Raw genomic sequence first — 14,537 nt, 5'->3', positions numbered from 1 at the left:
TATATCTGAAGGAAGTGAATCACTATCTTGAAGAGATACTTGCATTCCCATGTTCACTGCAGCATTATCCAGAATAGCCAAGACATGGAAACAAAGTGTCCATCAACAGATGAATGGATAAAGAAAAGCGGTAAATACACATACACACACACACACACACATATACACACACAATGAAATATTATTCAGCCATAAAAAATAAGGAAATCCTGCAATTTGTGACAATATGGGTGGCCATATAAGGCATTATGCTAAGTGAAATAAGTCAGACAGTAAAGGATAAATCCTGTATGTTCTCACTTACATGTGGAAACTAAAAGAGCTGAACTCACAGAAACAGAGAGTAGAATGGTGGTTGCCAGAGGCTGGGGTGGGGGGTCGGGGAAATGGGGAGATGTTGGTCAAAGGGTACAAACTTCCATTTATAAGATGAATAAGTTCTGGGGATGTAACGTACAACATGGTGACTAAAAATAACAATACTGTATTACATACTTGAAAGTTGCTAAGAGAGTAGCTCTTAAACGTTTCAACACACACACACACACACACACACACACACACACACGGTAATTATGTAAGCTGATGGGAGGTGTTAATGAACATTACTGTGGCAATCATTTTGCAATATATATGTGTATCAAATCACCACGTTGTACAACTTAAACTTACACAATGTTATATGTCACCCATATCTCAGTAAAGCTGGGAAAAAACAGAATTGCAGAGCTTCAGGACTGGTGCATTTCCTGAGCAAATTTCAAACCAGTGTTTTTTCAAATTGCAATCTGCTTCTACCCTACACACAATACTGCTTTCCTAGAACTATGCTAAACACTTGACACTGACAATATTTGCATCTTATAGAAAAAAAAAATTCTGATGTTTGATAGCCGAAAGATATTATTTGGGTATTCTGTTAAAGGTTTTTTTTTTAGTTTTTTTATCCCAGGACCTTGTGAAGTGTCTGGCACAAAGTGAGTACAAGTGATCATATTTTGAGGTGATAAATATTTGAGGATCCCTTAGATCTAGAAACTTGACTAAACCATGTAAAATAATGAGAATAAACACTGTTATTACCTCATCTTCGTTAGACACCCTCTTGCCTCTTCTTTGCCAGATAAGGAGAGAACAGGGACATATGTCAGGATGATGTGCCCTGTTCCAGCTCTACCTTAGGGATACAGGTCAGAGAATAGTGCCAAAGACTGTGTTGGATTGCTTTCCTCACAACTTTACAATGCTAGAGATATAAACTGACAAAAAATGCACAGGCTGTAGCAGGGAGTGGTGGGAGATTTCCTGTCACTTCATATTTGAGAAGGTGAGAAAGAAAGCATGAAAGTAGTTAAACATGTTCTGTTTGCTTCATTAAGAAGATCTGAGATAAGGTTTGTGGTTCTACATATAGGGATCATCAAGCAAGCCTACAATGCATTATCTACAAGAAAACAATACTTACCAAAAGTGGTTCAAGTCAGATAAAGAGTGGAATGGTTTTGTACTGAAGTAATATAATTGTCAATCACCCTTTTTAAGTTACATGAGTTACTTGGTTTGGCAGATTACCACTGTTACTTTTATTCCCCAATAACCTTCTTCTTTTTACAAAGGATCTGGTAACTACAATAATATATGTAAAAATGTAGATACTTTCTCCCGGAAGGCCCACCAGAATTGCACTGAAGCACTTGGCTGGACCTTCTGCCTCTTCACAGCTGAGGCATGTGGCTAAGCTGTCTGGATGACAAGAATGCAGGGTTGCTGCATCACAGAGTAGCCCAAGGGAGAACGCTGGGGCTGAATGGCATTCATCAGCAAAGAGGGCCGGGTTCTACAATGACCAAAAGGACATGGGGAAATTGAATGGGATCAAGCAACTGAGAGAAAGGCCAGGGAGGGTCAAAGTCAAGTGCTGTATGATAAATGGTTGTGGACCCAAAGGGCCTAGTACTCTCTAGCAATAAATATGCTTGGGGAAAGAGGGCAGGCAGATGGAAGGGACAAGTTAACAAAGTAATCAAGGGTAAGAAAGATACTGAATGAAACAACTGTTTTCAAGAAAGCACTACAAGAGACCAGTGTAAAATTTATGAACTGTGAAAGAAGCAAATGCAGAAGAGGGCATTCTCTTTCTCCTATGAACCTACTATAAGCTTCAGAGAGTAACAAATTGCATGGGTTTTGGAAGTCAGAGATCAGTGCAGATCACAGAGGAGTTTCTGATAGGTGGGACAGGTAATTGATTAACACCAGATGGAACCCTGTTGGGAAATTAAATGTCCTACCTGATTCCAGATTCATGAGGGGAAAAGAATTCAGATGTCAAAGTAGGAATAAATTTCCCAGGAGAGAAGGTGACCTTGGAAGGAAGCAGGGTTGACCTTGAACAGGTGTTAGGAATTGCCACATTTGTGTAGTGGAAAACATACAGCTGTTGGGAGTACAGCTAGACCTGAGTTCCAGTCTCAACTCTCCTACTTAACTTTTAAACTTATTCAGTACATAACCTTGGGCAAAGCACTTAACCTCACTAAGCAATTTCCTTACCTACAAAGTCAGTATTAGAAATCCTACACTTCTGGGCTGTAAAGCCTCTACTACAGTACCTTACACATAATGGGTGCTCCATAAATGATAGCTATTATTACTGTTTTAAATCGGAACCAAATTTATAACCAGAGATGACTTGAGATAGGGAAATTCTTAGAAATTCTTTGAGTTGGAAAGAGTTGACAGCAAAAAAAGTTATAAAAAGCTTGGACACTACCTATTCTAATGTCAAATATCTAAATATCAAGAAAGACAGATGAGCTCTAACTGTAATGCTTTTCATTAGTAGGATTTTCCTTCTCTCTACAAAATGTGGTATATTTTGTATTAGGAATTTGTGGACGGTGTGAGAAAGATTGCCATCACATGGGCCCTGAGACTTAAATTTATTTTAATATATATTTTTTAACAAAAAAGACAGTTTTAAGAAATCTAGAAATTTACCTGATGAGGTCCTGAACTCGACTGTTAAAAGCATCACCTTGTGAGGGTTTGCTTTTCATTTCCTGTGTTGATATTTTTGGTGTAATTGGCTGGCTGTTTCCATCTGGTCGATTGGCAATCAGGCAGCCAAAAACCACAGCACTGACTTTGAGAAGTCCAGTTGTCAAGCCTTCGAAAACTTGCTTATTTGTATTTCTTCCCAAAATAGCATTATTTTCATCTGGAACATAAACCTAGATGGAAAAAAATACAGTAATCGTGTTTCAATAAAACCACCAAAAATGAACAGAGATGATATGGAAAATTTCTGGAATCATAAATAATTTTGAAATTCTAGAGGTGCCATCTGAATGTTTGAGTATTGGTTCTAAGGTCAGATTGTCGAGTTCAAATCTCAGCTTTGCGCCCGCTAGCTGGGTGACCTTGGGTAGGTTGCTACTTCCAAGCTTCAATTTTGTCATTTATAAAACAGGGATAATGACATTACCTATAACATAGGGTTCTTGTGAGGATTAAATGAGCTAATAACATAAAATGCTTAGCTCGTGCCTAGGCGCATAATAAGCACTCAATAAATATTAGTTATTCAATTGAATAAAGTATATTAAAAATTTGTATAAACTCAGAAAACAAACCAGTTGGTAAACTGATAGCACTGTTTCTTGTTAAAGTGAATTTTAAAAATATCTAACCTAAATTCCTCTCTTAGGAAAAAATTTGCATTTCTTATTACAAAATGGTAAAATAGTTTTTTGCCTAATACATAGGGTCATATTGAGCTCTATTTATTTATGGTTTACAGGAAGTAATATGCCTGTTAAAAGCTGGACAAGGAGTCAGAACCTGGGCTTGGGTTCTGGCCTTGCAGCTATATGATCTTAGACATGTTCCTTAACCTTTCTGTGTCTCAGTTTACTCAACTGTTAAATGAGGATAATCTTAGTATCTAATGAATCAACATATGTAAATTCTTAGAACAATGTTTGGCACATAGGTAAGTCCCACAGAAGTGTCATCTGCTACCGTAACTGCTACTCTTACTGTGATTCCTACTATTACCAGGAGTAAATACTACTGCGTGTGAACATCAGCTCTCGCAGAGAAGGATGACTAGAAGTACAGTGGCTAGATACATAATTACCAGGCTGGGAGCTCTGTGCCCTGGCATGTGATGCTGGCTACATAAGGGTTCACTCTTCCCACGGAGAAGAGGGGCTCCTGAAGGCCTCCCTACCAAGAAAGGGGCAGAGACAAGAAGCTAAAGGTGGGGAGGAAGGAAGTTTGGACTTGGAATCAGATAGCACTGTATTTAAGTTCCAGTTCCTCCTCCAGCATGTCACATGACTGTATGTAAATACTTCACATTTCCAAGCTTTGGTTTCTGTATCTGTCTACCTGCTAGGACTACCATGAAGTTCAAATAAGATGATGAATGGGAAATCACTTGGTAAATTATTACCAATAACTTCACAAATGCACTTACTTAATAACAACTAGTCTTTGCCTCGTTCTCATTCTTTATCTGCACCAGTTCTATCAAAAGATAGAGGAATAAATGATCACTGGGATTCAAAAGGAAGATCTTTATAAACACAAGCAAATAGTCCCTCCATTGTTTATTGTTGTTGTTCATTTAGAGATTCCATGAAAGTTACTTTTCTGAGAATAGCCTTGTTTAAGACTGTTGACCATCTCTAACCACTGAGCCATTCCTAAGCCAAAGTAATTACAGTAGAATCTTTCTGCAGTATGTGCTGATGGAAGTTCCCTTTGAAACTCTATAAAACAGTCACAGAGCTTCTTCAAGCTGTGGCTAGCATAATGTAGCCTATCCCAATACAGAAGGTGGTATTAGGATTTGAGCTTGAATCAAGGATTTCTGTATAAGTCAGGATAAGCTAGGTTATGCTGCAGTGAAAAATTCCTCAAAAATTTCAGTGGTTTCAAACGATAAAGCTTTATTTTTCATTCAAATGACATGTTCATCTGAGACTGGCTGGGGCTCCTGTTGTCCTTACTTCAGAGTCTAGGTGACAAAGCAACCATCATTTAGAGCAACAATGCCCAAAAGAACTTTCTAAAATGACTGAAATGTTTCAATCTATACTGTTCTACATCTGCACTTGTCACATGTGGATAATGAGTACTTCAAATGTAGTTAGTGTGACGTGGGACTGAATTTTTAATTTTAGTTAATTTTAATTTAAATAGTGGCTAGTGTATTGAACAGTACAGAGGACCGTAGGTCACAGTGGCAGACAGCAAAAAATATCTCTGGAGGGTCTTGTGTCAACATTAAATGAGCTACCTGGAAATGACACATCACTTTTGCTAACAACTTATTGGCTAAAATGAATCACATAGTCCAATTCAACTACAAGGGAGACAAGAAACGTCATTCTACTATGTACTTGGTAAGAGGGGGAGAATCAGAACCTCTGGTCCACAGCACTACCAACAGCATAATATTGTTTCTTCCGTTATGACTATACAAATATTATTCACAGTTAAGCTATTTAGTAAATGATTACATTTACTTTCTTGTACAAATTTTTGGTTTCACTCAGATGTTGAATTTCTTATGTATGTATCACTAGTTCATTGTCAATCTTTCTGGTTAAAATGGAATTTCCTCTCAAGTTCAAATACGTCGGGGATTGATTCTTTTTCTCCTTCCAATGGAGACAATTGTCCTGAAACAGCCATCCTCCTGCTCTAATCTGGAATGGTTGCTCTCTAGGTGTACTACATAGCTCTCATTTTGAGATGCCCTTCATCTTCATCCTAAGAATTCCTTCCACCCCCAGCCCCCTGACCCCGAGTTAGATTCCTTTATTTCTTGGATTCCAAACAACTTCCAAAGAAGTTGAAAGTTCTTTGGAAGAACTTCCATGGGAAGTTCTGGGAAGCATGGGAAGAAAAATTTTGAGACCTTGTATGTCTGAAAGTATATTTATTTCATCCTTATACTTGACTGATAGTTTGGATGGATATAGAATTCTTGGTTGGAACTAATTTTCTTTCAGAGTTTTTTTAAAAATAAATTTATTTATTCATTTATTTTTGGCTGCGTTGGGTCTTCATTGCTGCGTGTGGGCTTTCTCTAGTTGCGGCAAGTGGGAGCTACTCTTTGTTGCGGTGCGCGGGCTTCTCATTGCAGTGGCTTCTCTTGCTCCGGAGCATGGGCTCTAGGTGCGCAGGCTCAGTAGTTGTGGCACACAGGCTTAGTTGCTCCGCGGCATGTGGGATCTTCCCGGACCAGGGCTCAAACCCTGCATTGGCAGGCAGATTCTTAACCACTGTGCCACCAGGGAAGTCCCTCTTTCAGAGTTTTTAAGGACTGCTCCATTGTTTCCTACTTTAAGCACTGTTCTTCAGAAGTCCAATTAATTCCTAACGTTTTTTTACATGTCCTATTTTGTCCTCTCTGGAAACTTAGGCACTTCTTACCCCTGATTTCTTCTGTCATGGTATAGGTCTTCCTTCATTTTTTGTTCAGAAACTCAGTGGTCTTTTCAATCTGAAAGTCATGTGTTTCACTTCTGAAGATATCTCTTGTATTACTTCTTTGCTAATTTCCTCTCATTTATTTTCTCTGTTGGATTTTGGTCCTGAACTGAGTCTTGAATTTTCTTGTATTTTTTTCTTCTGCTTTTCATATCTTTTTACTTTGTCCTACTTCTTAGGCAATTTTCTTAACTTTATTTTCCAGTCCTTCTGCTGAATTTTTCATTTCATCAATTGTATTTTTAATTTTCAGGAGTTCCTTTGGGCTCCCTGTATGTTTTGTTTCTACAGTACTTTGTTTTTGCTTCATGGCTGCAATATCTTCTCATCTCTGTGAAATTCTAATTTTTTAAGATTTTCTTTTGTTTCCTGCATGGTCTTTGTTTCCTTTGAGTTCTTTCTTTGTATTTCAGGTTGTAGGCTTTCCTCAAATATGTGGTAATCTGGGGATTTCTGTTCATACTTAAAATTAATGCATAGATGGATTTCAGTGTTTCACAATCTAGATCCAATAACAAGCTGGATACAAAGTCAGCATGAGGGGCCTCAATTTGGATGACTAAGCAGAGACCCAGCTGGGGAATCCCAACTGTCAATATTTACAGGTCTATTCTCCTGGGACAGTTAGTGTCACAAGAATGGAATCCTATGCCCTCTAAGCCTAGAGTATATGACATGGCCTGCTCATTTTCTCAGAGGTTCATAGAAGGGGCTGAGTGTCTCAGTGTTTAAGGAACAGATTTTCACTTAATCATTTTGTTTTTGTAGGATTTCTGTATGGCTGTACCTGGTGTCCCCATGTCCTGAGCAACTTTGGTTCAACCTCTTGTCTTCTGCTAGTGTTTGGGGAGGGGCGTTCACTTGGCTGTACATGTAGCAGATGGGATCTAGGGCATCTGAACTGCCTCTTATTTAGACTTCCAACCAATCCTCCTCTTTCCAGCCCTACTTGTACCCTCATTTTCTGAGATACTTGGGAACTCTAATTTTTGGGCCTTCTGGGGTTATGTGGCACAGGTTTTCTTCTGGTAGGAAGACCTCCTGCTAATTGAGGTTTTAGCTTTTAGGTAACTGTTTTTCAATCATCTGCTTTCCAGATTAAAACATACTTGCTTTCCTTTCCTTCCCATTCTCTTTGTCTTTGAGGGGTTAGAACTTTATCTGTTTATCTATTTACCATAATATTAGTGGGGGCCTCCAGAGAGAGAGAATGTAACTTGTGTGTTCAATTGGCCACATTTTAAAATTAACTCAATAAATCACCTAAAGACACAAGTTTCTTTTTCTTTTACAAACTACAGAAGGAATATGAGAAACACATTTCTGGATAATGTCAGGGTTCTTCATACATCACAGATTTTCATATTCCTTTCTTTTCAAAAACCTTGTACTGATGTTAAGTATTTCAAATAAAACACTATACATGTGCATTTTAGCAACCTTTCACTTCTCTAGAAGTATTTTATCCAATAATTATATCTTTTAAGAATATAGTTGAGAATCACAAAGACATTAAAGACTTCTGAGATACCAAAATTAGTGTCATTTATTTAATCACCTGCTCATCTAACATTTGAATATCTACCACATCCATGGTCAAAGGAATAAAGTGATGCTCTGCTTACTCTAAGGGTCATTTAGACCCTGTATACTCTGATTTTACAAATAAGTGTAGAAAGCTGTGGTTTACTGGTTTATAGTAGAACAGAAAGAACAATATAAAAGAGAGAAGTGGTAGCCATTTTAGAGGTAGGCAGTAGCAAAATGTAACACTAATTCTGGAAGCATAAGAAGAAACAGATATAAGAATGCTAAAGGCACTGTAATGTGAGACACGTTATTTTTACTGGACTCACTCATCTTTATTTGCACTGAAATTATTATTTACTACAAATCAGTATAACTGTTTATGCTCAAAATGACAACCTTAAGATATCAAAAAAAAAAAAAAAGCTAAATTATGAACCTCACTTACTGGGGGGGGCAAAGAAAAAAGGATGAAAACTAACATTTATCAAGTTTTTCTTCTATGCGAGATACTTAAGTATTTTCCTTATACCATTACGTTTAATTTTTGCAGATTAACATATCAAAGTTCAGAGATAGCAAGCAACATGTCCAAGTTTCACAGCTAGTTAATAGAAGAGCTGGGACTTGAACTTGAGTTTATCAGACTCTGAAGCCCACGTGCTTTCTCTTACCTCACACTGACTTCCTCCCACTGGCCATCTCCTTTACTGAGGATTCTGGAGCAACTGTCTCAACTGGAGGGAGGTGAAAACTGATCATGGGCCAAACATTGCCTTTCTGATGTCTCTTCCATTAAAAGTTCTTAATTAATTTGAACTTTATTCTTGACGAAAGGGCATGAAAATATTTTATTTAAAGGTTGTTGGAATAATTACGGGTGAAATATACTAAACTTATTATTCAGAAACCATAAATGTGGTTCAAGGACCAAATGTTACTCCTTCATCAGCCCCCCCAAAATAAGCTCAATGTAAAGTAAATCAGATCAGCCCCCCCAAAATAAGCTCAATGTAAAGTAAATCAGATATATTTTTACACTTTTCTTATTTTCTCCGTCCACAACTGACAACTTTTGATTTTTCTATTTCATTGGGGCTTTTTGCTTAATTTTAGAAACACCATTTTGGCAGTTTTTAATAAAGTAAACAGAAATTGAAAAACTTCTCTAACAATCTGGCAATTATATGAAGAACACTTGTGGCCTGCAGGAGCCAAGCTTGTCATGATGAATCCTGGGACCTCAGACCTCAGTCTAAAGGCCCTCACTGTACTGAACAGTCTTCTATTTTCTCACTATGGTCTCCTATTTTCCAACAGTCTAAGCCCCTCACCTCATCATATTTTCGCCCCAAATTTGTTTTTCTCTCTCTAATTTCCTTATTTAATATTGATTCTTTCACTGCTGAGAATAGAGTTTTCTTTTGCTTGTAACCTTTGGCGAAGTCTTTGTCTCATCAGGACATTATTTTATTCAAACGGTCACAGAAATTCTCCTCATCCTTCTATATAGATTTTTCTTTTGCTGGTTTAAAACCCTTTTACCACAATGTTTTAAATAGGAAACTGATGTTTCATCTAAGAAAGAATTTCAAAATTGAATGAATTAAAGTATGAAGGGGTTTATCTTCAGTTAGACAAAAGGTTCTTTCTAGTCTTCAAGAATGAGATTTGATAAAGAGAAACTTTAAGGAGAAGGTATCTACACTGTAAAGGATATTCTATTCACAGCAGTACTCTGCACTGTTGTCTTTTGTCTAGTTGGGTATCACTGTTACTTGCCAGAGGTAAAGTAACTCGTTAACAGCCTGCTCTTTTGGGACACTTAGTAGATGAAATGCACACCTAGAGTTCTGATATACGCTTATAGACTAACACTTGAGTTTGAACTTCCTTCTAACACAGCTGCTGGGCCAAGGGCACATTGCAAGTTGAGGGGCCTGTCCTTTAGGAAAGGTGTGCAAGCAACATCTCCCTTCCCCCCTGCCCGCTGTCTATTGCACACCTGGCTTACCTGAGTCTGGAACACATTCCATCCTAGGGTGGGTGGTCTGTGGAGGGCAGGGGAAGGTTGCCTTCCCAGCATGCAGCAGTGCTTGTAACTACCACCTGCTGGTACGTACCAGGCCTGGCCTGGGAAAAAACAGAGCTATGTAGCTTTTGTCTCTTCTGAATCTGTCACTCCTGAGGCAGAAATCTAAAAACCACAATTTCTCTTCAATGGACGCAAGGTATTTCCTTTAGTATATTTCTTTAGAATACACTGGTGTGGTTATTATCTTACTCTTATAGTAGCAGCAGACTATAAGTAATTTCATGTAATACTCTTAGTTATAAAATTTCTCCATCTCAAAAAATATTTGGCTTTCTCAAATTTTGCAGATATTTCATATAGTTTTAGATCAAGAAAGAAACTTAGAATCAATTTTTTTCATTTTTTATTTGAGGAAATCATTGTCTAGAGGAGAAAGAGACTTTCCTGAGAAGAAACCATCAGGGCTGGAATAAGTACTGTGCTACTTCTCTAAACCTACTCCAAGGAGAAACCCAATATCTATAGGGCTAAGCTCTGAGGCAAAGTGTTTTAGCAAAATTAAATTAAAAGTCATTATCACTTTTAAAAGACGAGCTCATACTCTTTCTTTCCCCCACTACCTCCCACCACCAAAGTAGTTTTGAAAACTTTCTACATTCTTTTTTGCAATCCAGAAAGATGCTTTTATTAGTAGTATAAATCTATCCATCTGTAACATGATTCCATGAGAGAGAAAATTAACTTGGTAATCAGTGGTAATTCTATCCAACTAATTTTCAGTATTGTGAAGTTGGGCTTAAGTATTTTTAAGTCGTAGAGTGTGTTCACAATGGTCAGAATATGAACTAAACTCACTGAGAACCAATAGGAGATTGTTTAGAAAGCTCCTGTCAAGTCAATGTCAGAGTATAGGGAAAAAAAGGCAAAAAAATGTGGAAGGGCTCCAGCATCAGACACAGGTTTCCACATTGCTGGGACCATTTTATTTCCTAAATAAACTGTCTTCAGACTACAACAGTCTTTTCACCATTGACATTTTATAAAACATCTATGCTCATGTTGTATTACGTATAAAAATAGAACTCATGAATGATATTTACCCTGATGATTTACTTGGCTTAAAAGCATGAACAGAAATTACATATGAATGGCTAATAGTTTTTCAACATTATCTTTTTTAAATTTCACAAACAATATCAAGACAATATTAAAGAGGATGGTGCATTTTATCCCAAATATTATTACCCTTTTTAATATATTTATGCCTTTCAGACTCTGTTTATACATTTTCCAAAATCCTAAATAATATAATTTCAGCAAACTCTATAGTGCATGCCTTAGTGGTCTTGATGCTTGGAAATTTCTTTGTTATTAATGTTGAATCATATTATTTTTCTGCTCAAAAGAATCCCTGGCTTCTTATCTCCTGCAAAGCTTAAGTCCAAAACTGCATAATGGCCAAAGAGGCCCTTCCTGATCTGTCTACTTCCCCAGTGACCTCTCTGAATTCACGTATTACACTTTGTCTGTATGGCTCTTACTCTTGCTCTGCTATTTCCTCTGCCTAAATACTCTTCTCCCAGGTATCCTCATGACTCATTCTCCCTCTTCCTCTAGGTCTCTATTCAAATGCCATCTTATCCATAAGCTTTTCCAGACTATCTCTTTAAAAGTTACATTCTTCTCCCCCAAACCCACTTCCCTTTCCTGTTTACTCAGCTTTATTTTTCTCCCATTGCAATGGTCACCTTCTAAACTAGTATGTATTTCCTCTCTCTCCAAGCTAGAATATAAGCTCCATGAGGGCAAGATTCTGTTTTGTTCAATTCTCTGTTCCTGGTGCCTAAAACAACACTGGCTACGTAGGAGGTGTTAAAAAAAAACCTTGTTGAATGCACCTAGATATTGATTTTTAATTTAAAAAACCCAATTATTGTAACATATTCAGAAGTTCCAAGTTAAAAATAAAAACAGCACTTAAGGGACTTACCTGGTGGTCCAGTGGTAAAGAATCCGCCTTCCAAATGCAGGGGACGTGGGTTTGATCCCTGGTCGGGGAACTAGGATCCCACATGCCGCGTGGCAACTTAGCCCATGTGCCGCAACTACTGAGGTCGCGCACCTCAACGAGAGAGCCCAAGTGCTGCAAACTACAGAGCCCACGCACCCTGGAGCCTGTGCACCACAACTAGAGAGAGAAAAGCCTGCACACCACAACTACAGAGAAGTCCGTGCACCGCAACGAAAGATCCCGCATGCCTCAACGATGATCGTGCATGCCACAACTGAGACCCGATGTAGCCAAAGAAAGAAAGGAAAGAAAGAATAAAAACATGACATTCACAGAAAGATAGACAAGATGAAAAGGCAGAGGGCTATGTACCAGATGAAGGAACAAGATAAAACCCCAGAAAAACAACTAAATGAAGTGGAGATAGGAAACCTTCCAGAAAAAGAATTCAGAATAATGATAGTGAAGACGATCCAGGACCTCGGAAAAACAATGGAGGCAAAGATCGAGAAGATGCAAGAAATGTTTAAAAAAGACCTAGAAGAATTAAAGAACAAACAAACAGAGATGACCAATAGAATAACTGAAATGAAAACTACACTAGAAGGAATCAATAGCAGAATAACTGAGGCAGAAGAACAGATAAGTGACCTGGAAGACAGAATGGTGGAATTCACTGCTGCAGAACAGAATAAAGGAAAAAGAATGAAAAGAAATGAAGACAGCCTAAGAGACCTTGGAACAATATTAAACGCAACATTCGCATTGTAGGGGTCCCAGAAGGAGAAGAGAGAGAGAAAGGACCCGAGAAAATATTTGAAGAGATTATAGTCGAAAACTTCCCTAACATGGGAAGGGAAATAGCCACCCAAGTCCAGGAAGCACAGAGAGTCCCATACAGGATAAACCCAAGGAGAAACACGCCGAGACACATAGTAATCAAATTGGCAAAAATTAAAGACAAAGAAAAATTATTGAAAGCAGCAAGGGAAAAATGACAAATAATGTACAAGGGAACTCCCATAAGGTTATCAGCTGATTCCTCAGCAGAAACTCTACAAGCCAGAAGGGAGTGGCATGACATATTTAAAGTGATGAAAGGGAAGAACTTTCAACCAAGATTACTCTACCCGGCAAGGATCTCGTTCAGATTCGATGGAGAAATCAAAAGCTTTACAGACAAGCAAAAACTCAGAGAATTCAGCACCACCAAACCAGCTCTACAGCAAATGCTAAAGGAACTTCTTTAAGTGGGAAACACAAGAGAAGAAAAGGACCTACAAAAAAAACCCCAAAACAATTAAGAAAATGGTAATAGGAACATACATATTGATAATTACCTTAAACATGAATGCATTAAATGATCCAAGCAAAAGACACAGCCTTGCTGAATGGATACAAAAACAAGAACCATATATATGCTGTCTACAAGAGACCCACTTCAGACCCAAGGACACATACAGACTGAAAGTGAGGGGATGGAAAAAGATATTCCATGCAAAAGGAAATCAAAAGAAAGCTGGAGTAGCAATACTCATATCAGATAAACTAGACTTTAAAATAAAGAATGTTACAAGAGACAAGGAAGGACACTACATAATGATCAAGGGATCAATCCAAGAAGAAGATGTAACAATTATAAATATATATGCACCCAACATAGGAGCACCTCAATACATAAGGCAACTGCTAACAGCTATAAAAGAGGATATTGACAGTAAGACGATAATAGTGGGGGACTTTAACACCTCACTTACACCAATGCACAGATCATCCAAACAGAAAATTAATAAGGAAACACAAGTTTTAAATGACACAACAGACCAGATAGATTTAATTGATATTTATAGGACATTCCATCCAAAAACAGCAGATTACACTTTCTTCTCAAGTGTGCATGGAACATTCTCCAGGATTGATCATATCTTGCGTCACAAATCAAGCCTCAGTAAATTTAAGAAAATTGAAGTCATATCAAGCATCCTTTCTGATCATAACGCTACGAGATTAGAAATCAATTACAGGGAAAAAAATGTGAAAAACACAAACACATGGAGGCCAAACAATACGTTACTAAATAACCAAGAGATCACTGAAGAAATCAAAGAGGAAATCAAAAAATACCTAGAGACAAATGACAATGAAAACACGACAATCCAAAACTTATGGGATGCAGCAAAAGCAGTTCAAAGAGGGAACTTTATAGCAATACAATCCTACCTCAAGAAACAACAAACATCTCAAATAAACAACCTAACCTTACACCTAAAAGAACTAGAGAAAGAAGAACAAACAAAACCCAAAGTTAGTAGAAGGAAAGAAATCATAAAGATGAGAGCAGAAATAAATGAAATAGAAACAAAGAAAACAATAGCAAAGATCAATAAAACTAAAAGCTGGTTCTTTGAGAAGATAAACAAAATTGATAAACCATTAGCCAGACTCATCAAGAAAAAG

General features: G+C 37.6%; 1 protein-coding gene across 10 annotated transcripts in view; it reads right to left on the bottom strand.

Annotated features, from left to right (window-relative positions):
- SCAPER (S-phase cyclin A associated protein in the ER) overlaps nt 1–14,537 on the bottom strand; it is a 467,951-nt gene that overhangs the window by 73,843 nt on the left and 379,571 nt on the right. For all 10 annotated transcript variants that reach the window (XM_082452595.1, XM_082452600.1, XM_082452599.1 and 7 more), the window contains one exon: nt 3,001–3,233. In XM_082452595.1, the coding sequence (XP_082308721.1) occupies nt 3,001–3,233 (233 nt within the window). The remainder of the gene's footprint in view (nt 1–3,000; nt 3,234–14,537) is intronic.

This window comes from Balaenoptera physalus, assembly GCF_965194825.1.
Source record: "Balaenoptera physalus genome assembly, chromosome: 2".
In the NCBI taxonomy this organism is placed as follows: Eukaryota; Metazoa; Chordata; class Mammalia; order Artiodactyla; family Balaenopteridae; genus Balaenoptera; species Balaenoptera physalus.
This window is presented reverse-complemented; position numbering and strand designations above follow the sequence as displayed.